We start from the raw sequence: 23,334 nt of genomic DNA on the forward strand, positions 1-23,334 counted from the left end.
GACACGGACACACAGACAGACAGACAGACAGACAGACTAACACGGACACACACAGACAGGGGACACTGGCAGGTGGCCGTGACAAGATGTACAAGCTCAACTGAACTGTGTGTTTTGCTCTGTGTCCAGCAGGTGGCAGCAGAGTCCTGGTCAGATAACAGACTGTCGGTGCCGCTGTATGCCGATGACGACTACAACGTCCCCTACAACTGTCCTGCTACCAATCACCTGGACCACATGAAGGACCACCTGGACCACATGAAGGACCACCTGGACCACATGAAGGACCACCTGGACCCCCTGGACCACAGGAAGGACCACCTGGCCGTCAGGGGAAACAAGGTACTTAAAACCTAGTCCGGTCTGACCTCTTGAGAGCGTAACATGAAACCATATGGACCCTTATGGGTCCATTTGAGTCATCCTGTTAAATGAACTTGATTTTACAATATACATGTCTGTCCCAGACGTATGAATGCCATAACATGGGGGGTCCGTAGCCCCCCATGGGGGGTCCGTAGCCTAATGCATGGGGGGGGGTCCGTAGCCTAATGCATGTCAAACTGGGGGTCCTTGAAATGAAAATGGTTGAGAATCGCTCCTAGAGACTTAATATCTTCTCTGATGGGGTCCCCGGCATATGCTTTTAAATGGGGGTCGGCGCGCAAATTAGTGCCAAATTGGGGGTCTTTTGACATGAAAAGGTTTGGGAACCAGTGTTCTCTACAGTCCCCGTCCAGGACCTGCGTCCCACAGAGGAGGTATTGCCCGCCCCAGGACGAGCTGAACGGCGCCGGAGGAGACTCCAGTGGCTCTAGTGGGGAGTCGCCTGTCAGAGAGGACAGTCTCCAGGACCTGTCGCACGCTGGATGCCAGGTAGGGTACAGTATAGTACCACACACACACACACACACACACACACACACACACACACACACACACACACACACACACCAAATGACAATATCATTCACATGAATGAGACGTTTCAGTTGTTGGAATTGACGATTCTACAGTCACTGTCAAACATGTCATCACTATCAGGATTTATAATTAAGCATTACAATATAACACATCTGCTCCTATCCTAATCCTAATCTGTCTTCAGAATGATTGTTTTATCATTTTGTGATCAAAGATGTTGTAAACTGTAGCGGCTTCGTGTCTTTCCTTCCTTTCACTTTGATTTCCTGTTCTGTATTATTCCTGTTGACTTAGATTATATTAACCCATTAAAAGACCAGAGACCAGATTCTACAAAATGTCTGAACATTGAACAGCCTATGTTTCTGTGTCAGTGGTTCTCAAACCTTTTCAGGTCTTGGACCCCCATCTCAAAATATTGTGTTGGTTGTCACGACTCGAGTTGGCTTCGTACGACGCTTAAAAGGTCTTTAAATAAATACTTTCTGTAATGTCTATGAGGAAAAATGCATTGGGATAAATTTCCTGGTCCTGGTGTCGTCATGAAAGGGGGCGGGACTGCGACGCTCCCCTGTCCGTAACTAACCCACCTGCTCTTTAACTAACCCACTAACCCAGACAACTAACCCACCTGCTCTTTAACTAACCCACTAACCCAGACAACTAACCCACCTTCTCTTTCCTTCCCGTGCCTCTCCAGTGGTTCAGCGGAGTGTGCAGAGCCTTCACAAAGATCATGAGATTACTCTTTAGAAATGTATGTGAAAAGCTTTCCTTCATGTCCTCTCTGCCTTGCATTGGCCTGGTTCAATGTCCTCATGTCCTTCATGTCCTCTCTGTCTGGCCTGGTTAAAATGTGGCATGTTTGAAAATGCATGTTTCTGTGTGATCCAATTTAAATCTAAATTAGTTAGGACTTCTAGATCTTCACGGAGCATTTATTTACTGGAGGGTTCAACAAGTCATGTACACAAAAGCACAGGTTCTCAACCCCCAGGGGGGGTCCACACGTGATTTTAGGGGGATGACGGTGAATTGACAATTTAAGGAAAGAAGTAATCAAGAAACTATGCTATAAAAACTGGTCAAACATTGGCCAAATTGTCAAATAATATAAGAAGGGAGACTTTTTTTAAATAGCCGATCTACAAGCGAGATTGTAGAGCTGCGGATCCTTTATATATGTGAAAACGAGTCAAACTAAATGTAATGTGCCTCACTCCTACGTTCACTCCTACGTTCACTCCTACATTCACTCCTACATTCACTCCTACATTCACTCCTACATTCACTCCTACAGTACATTCACTCCTACGTTCACTCCTACGTTCACTCCTACATTCACTCCTACATTCACTCCTACAGTACATTCACTCCTACGTTCACTCCTACATTCACTCCTACAGTACATTCACTCCTACGTTCACTCCTACATTCACTCCTACAGTACATTCACTCCTACGTTCACTCCTACATTCACTCCTACAGTACGTTCACTCCTACGTTCACTCCTACATTCACTCCTACAGTACGTTCACTCCTATGTTCACTCCTACATTCACTCCTACAGTACGTTCACTCCTACGTTCACTCCTACATTCACTCCTACAGTACATTCACTCCTACGTTCACTCCTACATTCACTCCTACAGTACATTCACTCCTACGTTCAAAGTGATTATCAGGGTGGGGGGGGTCCCCAGTTGAAATATTTTGGGGCGTCCCCAGTTGAATATTTTGGGGGGTTCCCCAGTTGAAATATGATTATTTTGGGGGGTCCCCAGTTGAATATTTTGGGGGGTCCCCAGTTGAAATATGATTATTTTGGGGGGTCCCCAGTTGAATATTTTGGGGGGTCCCCAGTTGAATATTTTGGGGGGTCCCAGTTTAAATATGAATATTTTGGGGGGTCCCAGTTGAAATATGATTATTTTGGGGGGTCATGGGCCAAACAGATTGAGAACCACTGCTGTACAGTAGCCTATACTGTTCATTGTTCATTGCGGTACAGTATAGAGTATACTGTTCATTGTTCATTGTGGTACACGCTCCAACCATGGCCTTGAAACTACGTAGGAGAGTGACGCAGCATTGTGTGCTGTGGTTGAAAATACCAGTCACGTGGCCGTGTTTCTTTCGTCACGCTTAATGTGAATGTTGTGTGTGTGTGTGTGTGTGTGTGTGTGTGTGTGTGTGTGTGTGTGTGTGTGTGTGTGTGTGTGTGTGTGTGTGTGTGTGTGTGTGTGTGTGTGTGTGTGTGTGTGTGTGTGTGTGTGTGTGTGTGTGTGTGTGTGTGTGTGTGTGTGTGTGTGTGTGTGTGTGTGTATGTGCGTGCATGCATGCGTTTAGTGTATGTCCATGCATGTATGCCTGGTCTGCATGCACAAATGGTATATCCTATTGCATTGGACTTTAGAGACTGAATGTGATGGTTTGTGTTGACACATGTACTGTAGATTGCGAGGCCGAAGTGGAAGCAGGACTCAGAGTAGGTAGTCTTACTGCACCTCCTCTGTGGTTTTATTGTGAGACACAGTGTGCTTCCTGTTTGTTCACAGGAACAGGAAGGAGAGCGGGTGACAGCAGAACCGTCAGAGGGAAGTGGAGAGTTCCTCACAGTCACTTCGTCGCACCCTGCAGAGAGTCACCCGCTGTTATCCTGCTGCACCGAGGACAGGCTGCACACAGGGGACACAGAGGACAGGCTGCACACAGGTAGGACACAGAGTACACAGGGGACAGAGAGGACAGGCTGCACACAGGTAGGACACAGGGGACACAGAGGACAGGCTGCACATACTGTAGGTAGGACACATAGGTTTAAATTAACCCATTTTGACTTGAGATCAGATTCTAAAAATGTCTTCTACATCCTGACAGTTTTCAATTTTTCAAAAATAGCAGACCTACAAGCTCGTAGTGCGCCACTTGTAGATCTGCTATTTTTCAATAGCTAAAGCATAACATAATGCTAACACTATCGTACACCAGTGGTTTTCAACCTTTTTCTCATCAAGCTCATTCTGCATTTGAGCCACACGGACCACCATTTGATGACATTTAGCCTCTCAGACCCAAGACTTAGAAGGACACTGTATGTGCTATTATCAGGGCTCATCGATATGTCCAATGCATGCATAATAATAATAATAATAATATGTGTTGGGGCCAGGGAGGGAACAAGAAAAAAGGACAACTTTATTAGAAAGTAAAAAACAATTAAAAGAATAAAACCAATAAAACAGTGCATGATATAACAAGTTTTAAAAAACACCTCAGCTTGGGAATGCGATTGTGAACAGGTGGGTTTTCAGTGCAGATTTGAATGCATGGCTTTTGAAGAATACCTCACATGGCAGCCTCTAGTCTATGGGATGTTTGTTTGTTTAAAAGAGCATCTATGATGTAAATCGTTTGCCAGCCAAGTCTATGGACTTTAATGTTTGTTTAGGGCACTAAATGATGACTTATGACGTCATGTGGCCGATATAAATACAGTGTGAAGTGTCCAGGTTTTCTTCAGAATATGTATGACACTTATTACACTTATTTACTACGACACTATGGCATATTCAATAGTCCAAATAGTACTGGTGGTTCTCAACAATCAAAGTTTCATTTGCAAGGACCCCCTTAACTTTGAAAGTGAACTTTGAAATTTTGGTTCCATTTGAACACTCTTAGAGTTATGGTCGTTCAGGGCTATCTCATTTTGTTTGGCTACGGCAACATTTTAATTTTGACGAAACATTTCCATCTCAAGCCAGCCGATAAGCTATTTTCCTAAACCTGATCCACATGCACTGTCAAATACGTATACATGTAACCAAATGGACCCTTACAAAAAAAAAAAGATACCTATTCCTATACAGTAATTCCATATTGATCTGAACATTCTTTCTAAATAATATGCTGATCTTATGATAAGCATTGCAATACACCAAGATTATTATTTTTGCATGTTCAGTTCAGTTATTAGAACTTTCAGCCTATGCGTAAGCAGCAGAGTTGTTTTAACCCATTTTGGGCGGGAACCCCTTTTGGTGTTAGCATTATGTTATGCTTTAGCTATTGAAAAATAACAGATCTACAAGCTCATAGCGCGTCACCGAGTGGCGCGCTAGGAGCTTGTAGGTCTGCTATTTTTGAAAAATCAAAGAACCACTGACATTGAAACATAGCTTTTTCAGAAAACTGTCAGGATGTAAAAGACATTTATAGAATCTGATCTCAGGTCAAAAATTTGCGTTAGTTCAGGATCACTGATAGAACGTGACCGAATTGAACTTTACCGTAGATGATAATGCACCAGTCTAAAATGTGATACATTTATAATAACCTAGCATGAACAATTTACAATGTAGGCATTTAGCAGACGCTCATAATCCAGAGAGACATAGAGTACAGTAAGCGAGAACAACGCATGGTACAGTAGTACCTCATAAACGGTCCTTTTCTTGGCCTGTAGTCATGCTCTATCTGTGCTCTGTTGGACACACGCAGGCGATCCGGCGCTCCAGATCTTCTCCCAGGGTAAGAGAGGAGTTCTGAGGAGGCAACCTCGCGTGGAACAGAACCCTGTACAGCAGCAGCCGCACGACCCGTGGGTGGTCCGCCTTGCAGCAGGAGACCCAGAACCTCACTGTAACACCACAGAACCAGAACCTCACTGTAACACCACAGAACCTCACTGTAACACCACAGAACCCCATCCTCATCTAAGCCCACGTCATCGTCACCTCAATACCCGGAGCGCCGTCATCATGAGTGACCATGAAGAGACCACGGTCGAACACAACGGCACAGAACTCCGTCCCACGTCGACCGACCCGTCCTCCACGTCCCCCGACGACGGTCCCCAGGACGACACGAGGAAGGGGCCGCCGCCGGCAGTGGCGCCGAAGCCCGCGTGGTTCCGCCAAAGCCTGAGGAGCATTCGGAGCGAACGCTCCCAGCAGCCTGGGGCGGCAGCAGGAGGAGGCAGGTCTGTGGACCAGAAGCCTCATGGCGCCGTAGGAGGACTCAGCAGGATCTTCGGCGGGGTGAATCTACGGTCCTCCTCCTCCTCCTCGTCCGCAGCCAACGTCTCGTTCAAACAGAGGATCCACTCGTTTGAGACCTTCTCTGCGTCTCCCGACAGTCCGGAGAAGAGCGCCACCAGCAGGAGGCCCGTGGCTCCGTCCGCCTCCCTCCCGATCATCGAGAGGACCAGGGGTGACCATCGCAGCGGCTCGCAGCGGCACCGCGTGGCGACCAGTCAGAATGAACCTTCCAAAGAGGTGGACGCGCCCCGCGTCGAGGAAAGGGACCGCGCGGCCGTCTCGGCTCCCCTCCGCGTCGACGCCTCGTCTCCTACTCCCGCAGACAGTACCTCTGTGGCGCCGGCGGCCGATTCCTCCTCCTGCACCGGTCCTCCTCCTCCCCGTGACAACGCCGCTGCTCACCCACCTTCCGAGACGATCGATGCTGAACCCGGCGCAGGGACGACAAGTCATCCGCGGTCGGTTCCGGTCATCGAGGACGACCTGGATGTCTCGCCGTCGCCGCCACCCGGCCAGGAAACGGGGCTTCCACAGCGAGCGGACCAGGAGACGGACACAGAGCTCCATGTGTCCCTCGGTGAACCTGACGTAGCCTCGCCCGGCGGTCACAGGATGCCACAGAGGTCCTGCAGTCTTCTGGAAGACGAGGATGGAGACGGGAGCCGAGGGAAACAGCCCAGCGTGAGAACGCACAGCCTTCTGGAAGACGAGGATGGAGACGGGAGCCGAGGGAAACAGCCCAGCGTGAGAACGCACAGCCTTCTGGAAGACGAGGATGGAGACGGGAGCCGAGGGAAACAGCCCAGCGTGAGAACGCACAGCCTTCTGGAAGACGAGGATGGAGACGGGAGCCGAGGGAAACAGCCCAGCGTGAGAACGCACAGCCTTCTGGAAGACGAGGATGGAGACGGGAGCCGAGGGAAACAGCCCAGCGTGAGAACGCACAGCCTTCCCTCCAACGCCTCCCCTCCGCCCCCGGACGGCTCGTCCCTGAGCGGCCTCGAGGGCGAGAGTTTAGGAAAGATACTCACCTTCAGCAATCAGGTACGTTACGCCTTCGTTGTCCTAATACTGAAGGGGCGGCGGTGGCTTTGGGAGGTAGAGCGGCCGCCTGGAAACCGGAAGGTTCCCGGTTCGATCCCCCCAGAGTTAGTGTCGAAGTGTCCTTGAGCAACACGCTGAACCCCTAATTGCTCCCGATGTGCAGGTTGATGCACATACATACACCTTCGGTGTATGAGGATGTGTGTGAATGGGTGAATGTAATGCACAAGTAAAGGTGTACGTGTGTGTGAATGGGTGAATGTAATACACAGTGTAAAACGGCTTGGATAAAGGTGCTATATAAATGCCCCATTTACCAAATGTAAAGGTGTTGCATGCCAGTGTCTGGCATCTACAAGATCTTGTAGATCTTATTTTATTTAGTTGTTATTTGTCTATTATATTGTAAATGCAGTGTGTTAATGTGAATAAACTACATTGGGTGTTGGTGTCCCTTGTGGGGTACATATTCCTGCACTGACATCATCACATCAGTGGTTCTCAAACCACCTTGTTTGAGGTCACCCCTGTTTGATTACTCAGAGTAATTTAGAGAATAAACAAAACTGAAGTGTTCTGAGGCACCCTAGGCCTCTAGGGTGTCACTTTGAGAAACCCTGGACTATTAGATAACCGTGACCCATTTAACCGGTGGTTATTTCCCTCCAGATGTCCCATGCTCTGATGCGCTCCATGCAGTCCCTGCCCGCGTCGCCCCGAAGCCCTGCCGTCCGCAGTAATCCCTTCTCCACAGAACCCAGTGGCTCTGAGTCCAACACGCAGGAGTCCGAGCCGCCACAGAACCCTGCCGGGCCAGACGGCGGTGACAAGGGCTTTTCTGTCAGGTAAAAACTCCAACAGACAGAGAGAGTCAGGCTGTTGTCAACTGTTATTGTCTGTAGGCCTTTGTTAGCATGTCAAACTATCCCAGAGTGTGGACACCCTAGATATAGAGGAACTCAGCATATTGTACAATAAAATATATGTAAAGACACTATTCTGTAAGGCACAGAGTCGTACAGTATGAACGACATCTCTCTCTTTTAGCTTAGCAAAGACATGGGTTGTTTCACTTCCTCTTTACGACCAAATAACACAAAGAAGCCTTCATTTAGTCCGTACATACTGTACAGAGGCTAAAGAGCAGCACAAATATCCAGCCTTTGTAGAACTGACAAGTCAAATCACACCTGTGTTAAGTGAGTGGTGCAACTCCGTGTGGGGGTCTCCGGAAGTTCCAGACCCCCAGGAACGTGCATAGGGGCACCACGTCCGAAATGGTTGAGAAATGACAGAGTGACTGTGTGGGGGTCCCCACTGTACTGTACTGTGACTGTACTGTCCTGTCACACAGGAAATCATCATACGGTATATACAGATAAAGTGATATTGTGTCGAGTCAACATGCGGTATAGGTCACGTGACACACATGCTATACCTCGCCGTGATCTACAAGCTCACAAGTCACGGACATATTTGTGGAGCTTGTAGATCTGGTCTTTTCGGTGCTTGTAGATCTGGTCTTTTCGGTGCACAACAGCAGCAACAACAACACCACACAGAGTATATAAAACCTTGCATGTCTCTGATAGTTCCTCTTTCTGGTTTCACAGCTTGGCCAAACTGAGGGAATGTACCATGGAGCGAGGAGGGGCCGCGGGGGAGCGAGGAGAGGCGGGGGCCGCGGGGGAGGAGGAGGAGGCCACGGTTACGTCCGCCTGCGTTCACTCTGCCATCTCAGCCATCCCTTCACAGGAAATACATGCTCTGATCCAGGAAGTCAAGACCATGGACGCAGAGACGCTCAAGGTACAGTCCAAGAGGAACTTTAGCAACTTCCCGTATCTGCGTGAAGGGGGCGGGGACAATATTAGGAGACGGGAAGAATGTTATTCTTATGAACCATTCCTTAACTCCATGGTCACTGAACTAAATACTGGACCCAATCATCACAAGGCATACAATATTTCCAAGATATTCATACTAAAATGGCTTCTTTTAGCGAGACAAATCAGGAGAAAATCTACTTTGTTATCGACCTTTCTTTATCCCAGCAACAAACTCTCGCGAGACTTGAGAGGAGTCAGGAAGCCTCTCTCTGTCCATCTGCAATTTGACGGACAACGCATACTGTAGGGGGCTCTGGCCCCATATTTAAGATGACAATATGTGTATATGAATATTATAAAGTGAAATGAATGGACGTTGTCAGTGTTGTTGTCAGCCTGGGAGTGGGGAGGGGGAGGGTATCATTGCGTGCGTGTTTGTTTGCAGACACAGAGCTCTTGGCAAAGATCAAAATGCTGTACCGCACCTGTTTACGCACTAGCTTTCTCAACACATTGACCTAACCTGTGTGTACAGCAACAGCTGGTCCATGGAGCACACTTTCTCACTCTGTTGCACCACTGGTGGTTACGGTTACATGTTCCTACTTCCTAGTTCCAACTGCTCAGTGCAGTGGTTTTCAACCAGTTAACCTAAAATGATGTATAGAGTTAGTAACCAAATTGACCCTTTTAGATCTTTAACCCCTGAGAGCTTAAAATGAAACCTATAACGGACCCCTTGAGAGTGTAAAATTAAACCAAATGGACCCTTATTATGGGTCCATTTGGTTTCATTTTAAGCTCTCAAGAGTTAAATTATTGTTAAACATCTGCATACTTGATTTACAAGATGTCTAAACAATTGGAAAATGTAGAAGAAATGTTTGCCTGTTATCTCTCCTACGGATGGTTTAGAAACTTTAGATCATGGGCTCCCAAACTTTTCAGCCCCTGACACAAAAAAATAATGCTGCCATTGACTCGCGACCCCAACCTATCCCACGATCTTGAGGCCCTGTAGCCTGCAGAGAAGGTACCATGTACCGTCGCCCTGATGGTAAAAGATGGTATTGGCTGTGTAACGGGTGTGTGTTAAATGGTAAATGGTGCATTTATATAGTGCCTTTATCCAAGGCGCTTTACATAGATTGTGCATTACATTCACCCATTCATACACCGATGGCAGCGGAAACCATGCAAGGCACCAACTAGCACACCGGGAGCAATTAGGGGTTCAGTGTCTTGCTCAAGGACACTTCGACAGTAACTCTGGGGGAGCCCGGGTTCGAACTGGCAACCTTGCGGTTCCCATCCAGGCACTCTACCCCTGAGCCACCGCCGCCCCATGTGTTGTCCCTAGTAATAGCTTTCCCCTTCCTGAGTACCCAACGGGTCTCATACATTGAGGTCATACTCTCAAATCGTACCCCAGCTATATTTTGCTGGACACGTTGATGATTTTGTGGAGTTTGTTCTTATTAACCAATGATAATGAGCCATACCAGGAAACCAAATGTCAATGCACTCTCCACAAAGGATCGATGGAAAAGTTGCCAAAACATTTCTTTCCACGTTATACTGTCTCAGTCTGCGCATAAAATGCAGCCTCTGCTGACCTTTCTTATAGAAGGAATGAGTGTTGGAATATCCATGTCAGCTTGTAATCAATCGTTGTACGCAAGTACAATACTTGTACTTGGGTACAGTATTGTAAGAACAAGCTGCTTGTTTCTCCTGCTCAGCACCAGAGCTTAAATTTTCCTGCAACTGGAACCTCAGAGCATCTGGGAGCCGTAACGTGCACACAGCATCTGTTGTGTATTAAGTCATTATACTATACACTGGAATACACTGTGAATACAGATGACTCATAAAAACGATCAGAGTGCATGATGTGTGCAAGAAATACTCCTACCACATGTTTAAAACAGAAACATGTCAATACTGTAGTATACACATGTACAGTAGGGAGCTGGAAGCTGCTTGTTATAGGCACAGGATGTGAAATATTGAATCGTTCATGCTTTTAAAACAATGGCCTTCTCTTCTCCACAGCAACTAGAAGACATCCATGTTGTGATTCTGCACAAAGCAGAGGGAGTGGGTCTGGGCTTCAGCATCGCCGGAGGGACCGACCAGCAGAACAAGGAGCCCATCGTGAGTAGGAAGTAGGAACGCCCAAATCCTCCAGCCAGGAGGCTGGACGTTTACACGGCTTATAAGCGGCAGCGGTCGTAATCGAGGGTTTGAAAACATGACAATGTGAAAACTCCTTTCAGAGTGGAAACTCTGCCGTGGCTGCTGCTGTTTGCCGTGTGTAAAAAAATGATATTTAGTCAACTAAAATTAGACTAACACCAAAACATTTCAGATGACTAAAATACGACTAAAACTAAATGAAATCTTATTCAAAAGACTATGACTAAAACTAACTCAAACGGACACTGACAGTCCATCCATCCATCCCTGCTCCATGCAGGGATGGATGGTGGCTCAGGGGTAGAGTGGAACTGGTAACCACAAGGTTGCCAGTTCGAACCCTGTGGGCTCCCCCAGAGTTAGTGTCGAAGTGTCCTTGAGCAAGACTCTGAACCCCTAATTGCTCCTTATGTGCTGGTTGGTGCCTTGCATGGTTTCCGCCGCCATCGGTGTATGAATGTGTGTGTGAATGTGTGAATGGGTGAATGTAAAGCGCCTTGGATAAAGGTGCTATATAAATGCACCGTTTACCATGCAGGTCCACAGGGTGTTCTCCAACGGCCTGGCCGCCCAGGAGGGCACCATCCAGAAGGGGGACGAGGTTCTCTCCATCAACGGCCACACGCTGCACGACGTCACGCACAGCGACGCCACGGGGACGCTGCGGGACGCCCGGGGCATGGAGCTGGCCGTGGTGGTGGTCTGCAAGAGACCCTCCTCCTCCTCCGAGGGGGAGGGGGACGGGGGGCCGGAGGTCCATGAGGGAAGCAGCGACAAACGTGGCAACGACAGCCCGACAAGTGAGTGAATGTAGCTTTGATTTCAATCCTGCCATTTTTTTTGCCATCCATCAGTTACACCAAAGACTTGATTGGAATTTCTTATTGTATAACATACAAAGCAAATGTTTTTTTATGAAGGATTAAATATGATTTTATAAAACTGTAAATATAAACATTTGCAGGGGCATCATTTGGGGCATCAGGGGATGGCAATTCCCACTCCCCCACTTCAGTTATTGTATGCATATTGTCCTCTACATCTTTAAAGATGGGGGTCTGCAGCTAAATGTTTCTATGGGCTTATGTTGCTGCAAAGGATGCAATTAACAAAGTCTGAAATATTAACATTAGCACAATAAAATTAAAATATATTGTGTGTGTGTGTGTGTGTGTGTGTGTGTGTGTGTGTGTGTGTGTGTGTGTGTGTGTGTGTGTGTGTGTGTGTGTGTGTGTGTGTGTGTGTGTGTGTGCGTGTGCGTGTGCGTGTGCATGCGCGCTGTCACTAGACGAGCTTCCTGCTCCTGTGTCTGTGGAGCTGGAGAAAGGACCTGGAGGAGTGGGCTTCACTCTGGATGGAGGAAGAGGATCCATCCATGGAGACAGACCGCTGGTCATCAACAGGATCTTTGCAGGTACTTGTTATATTGCAGTATTGATATACTTTTACTGAAGTGTCATGTGGTGCGTGTGTCATGTGGTGCGTCCGAGCAGAGCGGTCTGATATTAGGGACTTTAAGCAACGACTGTTTCAGGACGGCAACGCTAGGCGGAAGTACGGCTGCTCTGATGCGTTAAGCAAACAGCCTCCGGCGACGGCGACATTGGTTGCCATGGTGACGTGTCCATGCAGCATGTGTCAAACATAAACACATTATTATTATTGTAAAACACCCCGTCGCGCGTCAGCTAACTTGCCAATATTGCTTAATTCTTACATGCGCTGGACATGATCAGCAGTGGAAAGAGGAAGGTCCTGGCTGGAGCAATCTGTGTTATTCTAAAACCGTTTTAATAAACATGCTTAATATGACATATGGTATTAGTGTTATTTCTTCATTCAGAGCATGCCAACACATTACACAGCATAAGAGAGGTGATGGAGCAATCGGTGTAAATGTATGACAGCTATCATTTCAATAAACATGGTTATGACATGGTGTTGTAGACACTACGTGGAAGTGTAGTAGTAGAAAGGGCTGCGACGGAGAGCAGGTTTATGTATGCACTGATCACTGATGCACTGATCCATTTCCGTTTGCCGTAGCGGACTACCGTAGCCGTCGTTGCTTAAAGTCGCTAACATCTGTGTCATGTGGTGCGTGCGTCAGGTGGTGCAGCAGAGCAGAGCGGTCAGATAATATGTGTGTCATGTGGTGCGTGCGTCAGGTGGTGCAGCAGAGCAGAGCGGTCAGATAATGTGTCTCATGTGGTGAGTGCGTCAGGTGGTGCAGCAGAGCAGAGCGGTCAGATAATATGTGTGTCATGTGGTGCGTGCGTCAGGTGGTGCAGCAGAGCAGAGCGGTCAGATAATGTGTCTCATGTGGTGAGTGCGTCAGGTGGTGCAGCAGAGCAGAGCGGTCAGATAATATGTGTGTCATGTGGTGCGTGCGTCAGGTGGTGCAGCAGAGCAGAGCGGTCAGATAATGTGTCTCATGTGGTGAGTGCGTCAGGTGGTGCTGCCGAGCAGAGCGGTCAGATAATATCTGTGTCATGTGGTGCGTGCGTCAGGTGGTGCTGCCGAGCAGAGCGGTCAGATAATATCTGTGTCATGTGGTGCGTGCGTCAGGTGGTGCTGCCGAGCAGAGCGGTCAGATAATATCTGTGTCATGTGGTGAGTGCGTCAGGTGGTGCAGCAGAGCAGAGCGGTCAGATAATAAGTGTGTCATGTGGTGCGTGCGTCAGGTGGTGCTGCCGAGCAGAGCGGTCAGATAACATGTGTGTCATGTGGTGCGTGCGTCAGGTGGTGCTGCCGAGCAGAGCGGCCTGCGGTCGGGAGACGAGCTGCTGCGCGTCCAGAGCACCGTTCTCCAGGAGATGACCCGCTTCGAGGCCTGGAACTTCATCAAGGCGCTGCCCGAGGGACCAATCACCGCTCTGATCAGGAGACGGGAGGACGACGACACGCAATGACAGAGCCCATGAGACGGGTGTGGGTGGGCACGTCATACGTGTCAAGAGGCACGTCATACGTGTCAAGAGGCACGTCATACGTGTTCAAGAGGCACGTCATACGTGTCAAGAGGCACGTTATACGTGTTCAAGAGGTCGCAAGAAAACGCCTAGAGCAGGCGTGCGTCTCTTTTGAATGGATCAGAGCCATTCATAAGGTGCATGCGTCAGGTGTCGTGTGGTGCATGCAGCCCACGAGCGTCATTTCCATCCACCAGCTGTCTTAAAAACCAGGAAGAGGCACCTGCTCTATAGGTGTTTTCTTACGCGAAGGTGTGCTCCAATAGGCCATCGACCTAGATGTCTTATTGGCCGCTGCAGTTCATTGGAGCGAGCTCATTGGCCGCTGCAGTTCATTCAAGTGACCTCGTTGGTCGCTGCAGTTCATTCAGGACGGAAAGGCACGCTGCCACTCAACGTGACTGCTGGCCAATCACAGCGCCTCTTTTCCAGGACTCTATTGGCATGAGAAGACAAACGTTTACATTGCCTCTGATTGGCCTATATACCAAACGTTCCATTCTGTTACGCAGGCGGAAGCTCAGCAAGCTTCTGCGTGCGTCACAGACGTTTACCGTTCCCTGGAGATACGGACGCCTCAGAGCCGAAGGAGGCGTCTGTCTACCTTTTGTACGGAACAGGCTCTATCCTCAATAACTCTTTGTATACTTCACAACGGGTGTTACCGATGACGACCCTTCTGGTCAAACAGAGTAAGGGTGCTGCTGTTGTGCGTGTTGGCTTGAGTGGTTTACAAATAGGTGTGTAACTCTGAGACAGTGTTATTTTTTTCCAGAATATTTTGTTTTACTTAGTCTTTTGAATAACACTCCATTTAGTCTTAATCCTATTTAGTCTTCTGAAAAACCCTAGTCTTTTAATCTTTACATATAACATAAAATTCAACTTTTTCAACTTCTTTTGTGTGTTTGGGGCTCCCATACAGTATGTTTTCTATCGCCAAATAACCAATTTTGAACAATCAGGCTTTCATATCATATGGGTGCTTTAATGGAAATTGCTCTCAGGAACAGCTCAACTGATTTTGTCCTCATCGTGATGTCATCAATGTCACCCTACTTTTTTATAATTCCTCCTCTTCTTCAGTCTTCAGTTCCAAATGTGCATTTCCACTTTGTTTACAATGTCCGCCATTGTTGATTTTCCAAGCTGGCATGGAATGGAAACAAGCCTGGTTTTATCTAGCATCAGTCATTATAATGACTCAAATATTAAATAATCTGCATATCAGCACCCCCACCACCTCAGGACATTGTGGTATTGCAGCTAAAACTGCTTTCAAAGTCCAGAAAGAAATGATTGGTTATATCAGAGTGGTGATTGAAGCTCAAACCATTAGAAATATGTTTGAGGGACATAGACAATATGATATTAAATATTAAAAACAGTTTTAAAATGCATGTTATTTCTACTTTAATAGTCTTATAGTCAACAAAAGAACCAGAACACTGGTCTAAGTGTACTTTTGGAACCAACAAATGGACCAGCATACAGGTCCATTGTTGGTTCCATAGTCAGGGTTCATGGGGGTTCTTGAAATTAAAAGGTTTGAGAACCACTGTACACTAAACGAAACAGAGCCTTCATCAGTATCATCGGTAACACCTGTGATGAAGGAAGTAGGGAGAGTTATTATGTGTGCATGGAACCTACAGTATATACAGCAAATATACCCACGCCAAAAACTAAAAAAATCTTTTTCTTTTTTTTTTGCTCCCCGCGGCACTCGGTGCAGCGCTATGAGCTTGTAGATCTGCTATTTTTCAATAGCTAAAGCATAACATATTGCTACCACCAAAAAGGGGTTCCCGCCCAGAATGGGTTAAGAGTTTACTGTGTATTAGAGCTGTCTTAAAAGTATGCAGTCACCATTCATTTGAACTAGTATTTGCACAAAAATGAAAGAGAATGGACCTTTATTTGTCTGTTTATATGTGTTTACACATGGTATAAACAGACAAATGGTATGTGTTTAGGAAATATTAGAGAGTACTGTACATACAGTATGTTCTTCCTCCAAGTAATACCAGACACTGTTCAGAACTTTCATTTTGTTTGTCAGTAGCTTTGATTTAAATCCTGCCATGTTTTATGCCATCCATCAGTTACACCAAAGACTTGATTGGAATTTCTTAGTATAACATTATACAAAGCAAATGTTTTTTTTTATGAAGGATTAAATATGATCTTTTATAAAACTGTTGATATAAATATAAAAATAAGATACATCTGCTCTAAAAGATGACAAAAAAGTAATATAAAACGATCCGAATGTGTGACTTTATTTATGGTGTCTTTGTGTGATAATGATAATACTTTCCAGATGTGTCACATATTTCCAGATGTGCCACATATTTCCAGATGTGCCACATATTTCCAGATGTGCCACATATTTCCAGATGTGTCGCGTTGCGACACTGTGAGCTTGTAGATCTGAAGGGCTGAAGTGGTTAATGTATGTTTTGTAATAATAATCAAAAAATCTACAAAGTAACTATAGTAATTAAAGTTTTCAAATATAAATGTGGTGGAGTAATAAGGCTAATTTTGCTATTCGAATTGAAATCCTGAATAATGTTTTGCAATTTAAATTTTCTTTGGAATCCTGAAAAGTATATTTTATATGCATTTAGTTATAGTTATTACTTTATGAACTAAATTCAAATACTGTTGGGATATTACCCTGTTGGTTAATTCTGTCTGCGACAAATGTGGCCAAATTTGACTGAGGGACTGCCATTGGATTTTTTTGGAATTTTCATTTTCTCATGTCACATGAAAGCAGGGAATCATAGCTTCAAATTGACATATTTGTTGTTCAGTTGGCATGGCTCTCAGTCAAATTATTTTGGTGGTGCTTTTATGGCGTCGTAATGGCTGAATTTATACTTGGTTGCATGCTGAAAATAGCCGATCTATACAAGCTTGACATGTGAGCTTGTAGATCTGCTATTTTTGTAGCGAAACCCAACATAAAATAAAAATGACTTGTCTTGTTCTATACTGGATCTCTTCTCCACCCCTTTGGAGAAGTGGCCTTGTGGTTACAGTGTCCACCCTGGGACTGGGAGGTCGTACGTGGTTCGATCCCCAGCCGGGTCGTATAGACGCAGTGCCTCCCTGCTTGGTACACACATAAAGAACAACTGTGCTGTGCTCTGCCTGTGTTTCATGGCCGCCCCGATGCTTTTCCAACGGAAGTCACGTGGTTTGACCAAACACTTCCCCCCCATCACACACACAACTGTTTGGTCAAACCACGTGAGCATTGAGGCGGCCATGAAACATGGACAGCACAGAGCATCTTCGTCTGATGTGTGTACGAAGAACATGGACAGCACAGAGCATGTTGGTCTGATGTGTGTACGAAGCCTCAAGGGTTGGGTTTAATTGGGGGGAGGGGGGGGTAGATCAACTAAATGATTCCCAAGTTCCCGCTCCAACAGATAGGTCAAATGCGGCGGAGAACAAATGTCACTGCGGTGACGTCATGTCACGTGTGTGACAACTAGTAGGACTTTGATTAGTCTCTCCCTAACATTCGAGTCTATTTGGTATTTGTTACCAAAATTGTCAATATATTTAGTCGCAGATTTAGTCGTCATAGCTTTTATTTAGTTTAGGCGTTATGAGACACACCGATGACATGAAACATTGAAGCTGTCAACCAATGACCTTGAGGGGGGGGGGGGAGACGAGACAAATCAATCGATTCTTACCGTTGATCATTTTAATAGTGATGCCAATCATTACAAAATGTGTCGGGCACAGTTACAGTGCAGTCCATTTCATGTTCGCTCAAACATAAACATTTGGGTCACTGTCATATAGCAGCATTTATTTGCTCTGTTTGGTTCGGAAGAATAAAATTACAAACATTACATAACAAACTTTTTTAACATAATAGGTTTGCACAGGTTGAGTAAGTTAAACTTAAACAAATGGATGTATACCCATACAGATGAGACTGAAGAGGTAACTGCCAAAATACAAGAAAACACAGATATTGACTGTAAAATGGGTATTAGCTACCAAAGTACCTCGACCTACAAGTGTCAGAAACAAAACACAAAGTATACCAAAGGGGACATTTTCTTTTTTGCCCAATTCTTAACCCCTTTTCTCCAAATGTACCGTAGTCGTTCTCGACTCATGGAATTGCCTGCCGCTTCTTGTCCGGTGAGTACGACGAACACCCATCGCACATCATTCAGATTAATGTGACTTCCTCATATTCAACACAAATTAATGTTTAGAAACAAAACTGGAAGAAAAAAAAAGGTGCAATATTCAAGTCACTTGGCAAGTCTTAAGTGACATTGTCAAAATATCTTTAAAAATACCTGATCTACAAGCTCGCTGCAGCATGTGATCTTGTAGATCTGCTATATTCACCATTCCTCCAGACTGACTACTACTCCGTATCACAATAAAACAAGGCCACCCTCTGTTCTGTAAGGCAGAGGTTTTCAACCCTTTTCATATCAAGGTCCATTATTTATTCTGCATTTGAGCCACGGGACCACCATTTGAGATTTAGCCTCTCAGACCCAAAACATAGAATATTTTGTCCACAATTCCATGCTGTGTTGATGAGCTTGGAACCAACGAGATAACAGGCAAACGATCAAAAATAACAATTCTCCTACATACTCTACATTCTTGTGTAGACTTTTGGAACCCCTTTTGGTGTTAGCATTATGTTATGCTTTAGCTATTGAAAAATAGCAGATATACAAGCTCATAGCGCGCCACCGAGTGGCGCGCTACGAGCTTGTAGGTTTGCTATTTTTTTTTAATCGAAGAACGACTGACATAGAAACATAGCTTTTTCAGAAAACTGTCAGGATGTAGAAGACATTTTTTTTAATCTGATCTCAGGTCAAAAGGTCACCAACTCTCCATCATTTAGCTGGGGACCAACTGGAACTCTCTGAAAGCCACGTCCAGAAATACTTATTCTTCAAATACGCTTACAGGATATTCTGTTTTCTTTCTATTTTGGCAACTACCGTACTGCTTTCTTTTTATTTTTTAACAATACAGCATAGCAAGTACTCATTTCAGACTCCATTAAGTAAACAACAAAATGACAAACAAGCCTTAGATCAACACACAGTAATGAAATGTAAAAAGCAAGCAGGCAAAGCACACTTAACTTGTAGACTAGGTATGTATGCAATTGGATTTTTTCCCCCCCTTAAGATTATACGATCATATCATTTCAAAAAGAAACATTAGAGTAGCAACCACACAAACAAAGACAATGAATAATCAATTCAATTGAAACATGGTTCATCGTACTACAGTACAGGGGGGTGGGTTGGTAGGAAGAACACAGCACCGGTACACAACCTTAAACTACTCCTACTCCACCTTCCCAATCCCACGGTCTCACCGAAAAGGTGGTCACCTTATCACCTATAAAACTGGAGTATGAATAGGCCTTCATTAACATTCGTAATGAACATAATGAACATTAGTGATGACCAATTATATGAAGATACTGGTAGGTTGAAAAGTGGTCCATAGTGCCTTTAAAGGTCAACTCTAAGCCAGCGTTTCTCGAAGTGGGTACCGTGGGGTTCCAGGGGTGACTCAAAACACTTTGATAATATTTGGAATGAATCAATGTCACTTCAGTTTAACCCCTTAGACCCTCTATACTTGGGCAAGGCTGCCAAAAATAGCCGATCAACAAGAGCACACTGGGTCCAATAATAATAATAATAATCAGGGCCACGTTGGGGGAGCAAATACCATCCCTGCAACCACATCACAGCTACTGTACACTACCACCAAATCATTAGAATAAAATAATAATAATTAAAACACGCACCCAACAATGTCCAGGATGAAATCATCTCTACTAAAGTGGCATTGTGTGCCACTTAAAGTGGAAGAGATGAAAAGCAACATATACATAAATACCGTTTGAGACGCGTCTTGTTCTAGAGATGGATAGCAGTACTATAATGTAATGTATCCCTTTAGTAGTATTTCAATAAATACTAAAACAATAAACCTGAGCTGCTTTCTATTAAACAATGAAATAAAGCCATGATTCCCTTTTCTAGGTTAACAATGTTCCGTCAATGAACTCTTTTGATTGATTGATGAATTTAATAACAGATTGGAGAATTACAGTACATTTCAACCACAACTCAATACAAAACTGTTAACTGTGGATGACACCATAAAGTATTACACTTAATGTTTACAATAGGGCCCACCATGTTCAATTCATCATAATGCCGTTGTAGTATAGAATATGAGTATTTGTCCCAAAAACAAACAAAAAAAACGAAGAAAAAATAAGTTGGGCTGCTGGTGACGAATCCATCCGTCTAGCTATCTTCAACTGCTTATCCGTAGTCGGGTCACCAGGGGCAACCACAGCTCCTCCAGTGGGAACAGCTCTCTGGTGGAGCTGTTGCCCCTGCGACCACTCCACCAGTGGTGATGAATAAAGATAGGAAATAAGTGCCCTTCTCTTCCATAGATTCAGCATCATGTTCTGTATAAGTACGTTGTTGTTGCCACAGTAGATGTCAACATGTCAGTGGGGTTATGGTGGTGATGTGTTATGGTGGTGATGTGTGGGTGGTGATGGTGGTGACAGACTGGCACTGGTTGAATAAAATCATGTGGTAAATAAATAAATAGCTTTTAGTCATCACAAGTTATATCATAATATGTGGCAATATTCTTTCCACGGTTCCACATCTATAGTCTTATTTAATTGCTTAGCTATGATGAGCCCTTTGCCAGAAAAAATACCTGTCAATTGTCTTTTCTACAGCTACAAATTATTTCTTCTGTTGGCTAAAGGCTCATACATAGTCTGGATTTTCGGTGGTGAGGTGACCACCGAACTACAACATGACGTCACGATCCGCGGTGAAGAGCAAACCACGGCCACCGCTCCAGCCCTTCTCTCTGTTTTTACTCACCACCGCTCAACGTTATTTCAGCTCCGGTGGTCAGCTCACCACCGGAGTGGTGGTCAGCTCACCACCGGAGCGGTGGTCACCTCACCACCGGAGCGGTGGTCACCTCACCACTGAAAACCCAGACTATGAATAGGCCTTAAGTGTCGTCGTTGTACTTCTAATCACCTCGATACACCGTCTCTGTATAGTTTAATACAACCTCTCGCGGATCCATCAAGTCACCGTCAGACGCCGCGCCTCCGTCGGTGAAAATGAGCGAGTGCCCCTTTTTTTTAAATCCGACTGGATTTTTAATCCTTAACTGACATGTACAGTATGTAATGTATACATGTTTGATTGTTTTCTGCACTCAACGACACCGACAAACCAATTATCTTTTGGTTAAAAGATTAGAAAAAGAGTAGAATTTAGAGGGAGAACCTATTAGAGAAGGAGTCCTTTTGGGAATGGGATTCCATTTCGTTGGGAGTCGGTATGCGATCCATGCACCATGCATGTTTTACATGTTTTAGTGGACTTACATATAGTCACAGTACAAAAAAGAAATAATTCCAGATATTACTTTAAAACACTTACAAAATATATATTATATATATATATTTCTCTCTACTTGGCTGGGAGGAAGTATGCTCCCCTTACTGCTGGGGGGAATGTCATGTTTTGACTGCATGTTCTTTGCTCTTTAGTGAGGTTTGGTAAATGCTAGACCTCACTCTTCTTCTCTTTAGTGAGGTTTGGTAAATGCTAGACCTCACTCTTCTTCTCTTTAGTGAGGTTTGGTAAATGCTAGACCTCACTCTTCTTGTGGTGCGATACGTCACGTCGCGTACGTTTGATTTGCAATTACGAGGACATACGTGAAGTGTTTTGCTGATCTCTGGAATACAATACTTTTAAAGTGCTATTTTGCATGTGTGAGTGTAAGTGCGGGGGTGAGGGGGGTGCAATTATATCAGTCATTTTGAGGAAGATCTTTTTACAGAATGCATTGTAGTCAACAGGTTAAGGCCATTTTGATCCAACCACCGTCCCTGCCCCCCCCCCCCACACCCCTACTTTACAGACAGCTGACTGTAATGTCACTCCCATTATGTCCGACTATCGGTACGACTAACGCACGCCCCCTAGTGTTCATAGATGCTACTGTGCAGGTACACTATGCGGATATACTGTTATGATGGTTACTTCTTCTTATTATGTACACCGTGTTATTTTATAAGACATATCTAGTTTGCTTAACCACGTACAGTATGCTAAGGATGTTGTTTATACAGAGATGCTATTGTGCTAACTTTGACGTTTATCCCGCGACCTAGCTTTGTGTTTGGGCGGGAACCGCTTTTGGTGTTTTAAACATTGTTATAATTTAGCTATTGAAAAATAGCAGATCTACAAGCTCATAGCTTGTAGGTCTGCTATTTTTTTTCAATCGTGAAAATGTAGTGCAAAGCTTTCAATATATTCTTTCAGAGCCAACTCAAGGTTATACTAGTTAACCAAAACTATTATAACCCAGCTAATTAATTAATTACGGACGTGACAATTACGTCAGATTTCGGTGCTCTACAACAGTGGTTCTCAGGCCGTGACCCCCCAACATAATCATATTTGACCTGGGGACCCCCCTAAACAATCATATTTAAAGTGGGGACCCCCCTAAATAATCATATTTGACCTGAGGACCCCCCAAAATAATCATATTTGACCTGGGGACCCCCCTAAACAATCATATTTAAAGTGGGGACCCCCCTAAATAATCATATTTGACCTGAGGACCCCCCAAAATAATCATATTTGACCTGGGGACCCCCCTAAACAATCATATTTAAAGTGGGGACCCCCCTAAATAATCATATTTGACCTGGGGACCCCCGCACCCTGACAAGCACTTGGAATTGTATAGGAGTCGAGGCAATACATTTAGTTTCACTTGGTTCCACAGATACATAATATATTGTGAAAATAGCCGATCTCCAAAGCAAGGCGTTGTGTGAGCTTGTACTGTAGATAGGCTATTTTCAAAATGTTTGCCTCCTATATTATTTGACAATTTGGCCAATATTTGACCAGGTTTTATAGTATATTTTGTTGATTACTTTTGAGACAGTAATGGTCCTTTTTTTTTTTTTAGGTATTAAAGCGGTCTTAAAAGTCCTTGAATTGTCACTTCACTGTCATCTGGTGACCCCCCCCTCCCCACAGGTTGAGAACCACTGCTCCATGTCATACCGCCACCATCAACATCCTCCAATCCTTGCCGTTGTACTTTTAGGGCCGATTTAAAATGGAACACCTTGCATTGGTCTAAAACTCTTAACCAGTGACTGATTGGTCCTCCTTCCACATCCAGCCCACCAGGGGGCGCCCTCCC

General features: G+C 45.1%; 1 protein-coding gene and 1 long non-coding RNA gene across 3 annotated transcripts in view; one reads left to right on the forward strand and one right to left on the reverse strand.

Moving 5' to 3' along the window:
- The window catches only part of il16 (interleukin 16), a 46,846-nt gene extending 30,570 nt beyond the window's left edge, over positions 1–16,276 (forward strand). The window contains exons 18-27 of one of the 2 annotated variants that reach the window (XM_080772249.1): positions 130–342; positions 730–876; positions 3,483–3,639; positions 5,428–7,010; positions 7,680–7,855; positions 8,624–8,819; positions 10,895–10,996; positions 11,577–11,838; positions 12,327–12,452; positions 13,781–16,276. In XM_080772249.1, coding sequence (XP_080628375.1) covers positions 130–342; positions 730–876; positions 3,483–3,639; positions 5,428–7,010; positions 7,680–7,855; positions 8,624–8,819; positions 10,895–10,996; positions 11,577–11,838; positions 12,327–12,452; positions 13,781–13,950 — 3,132 coding nt within the window. In that variant the 3' untranslated portion in view covers positions 13,951–16,276. The remainder of the gene's footprint in view (positions 1–129; positions 343–729; positions 877–3,482; positions 3,640–5,427; positions 7,011–7,679; positions 7,856–8,623; positions 8,820–10,894; positions 10,997–11,576; positions 11,839–12,326; positions 12,453–13,780) is intronic. The other variant, XM_080772250.1, reaches the window with a different exon arrangement.
- Positions 16,277–18,038: 1,762 nt separating this feature from the next.
- LOC308313178 lies at positions 18,039–23,288 on the reverse strand. Its single transcript, XR_013963858.1, has 2 exons — positions 22,639–23,288; positions 18,039–22,576 (listed from the first exon to the last, which is right to left on the reverse strand). It is a non-coding gene; the product is annotated as an uncharacterized lncRNA (long non-coding RNA).
- Between the last annotated feature and the right edge of the window lie 46 nt (positions 23,289–23,334).

The sequence above is a fragment of the Protomyctophum bolini genome (assembly GCF_963924005.1).
Source record: "Protomyctophum bolini genome assembly, chromosome: 1".
In the NCBI taxonomy this organism is placed as follows: Eukaryota; Metazoa; Chordata; class Actinopteri; order Myctophiformes; family Myctophidae; genus Protomyctophum; species Protomyctophum bolini.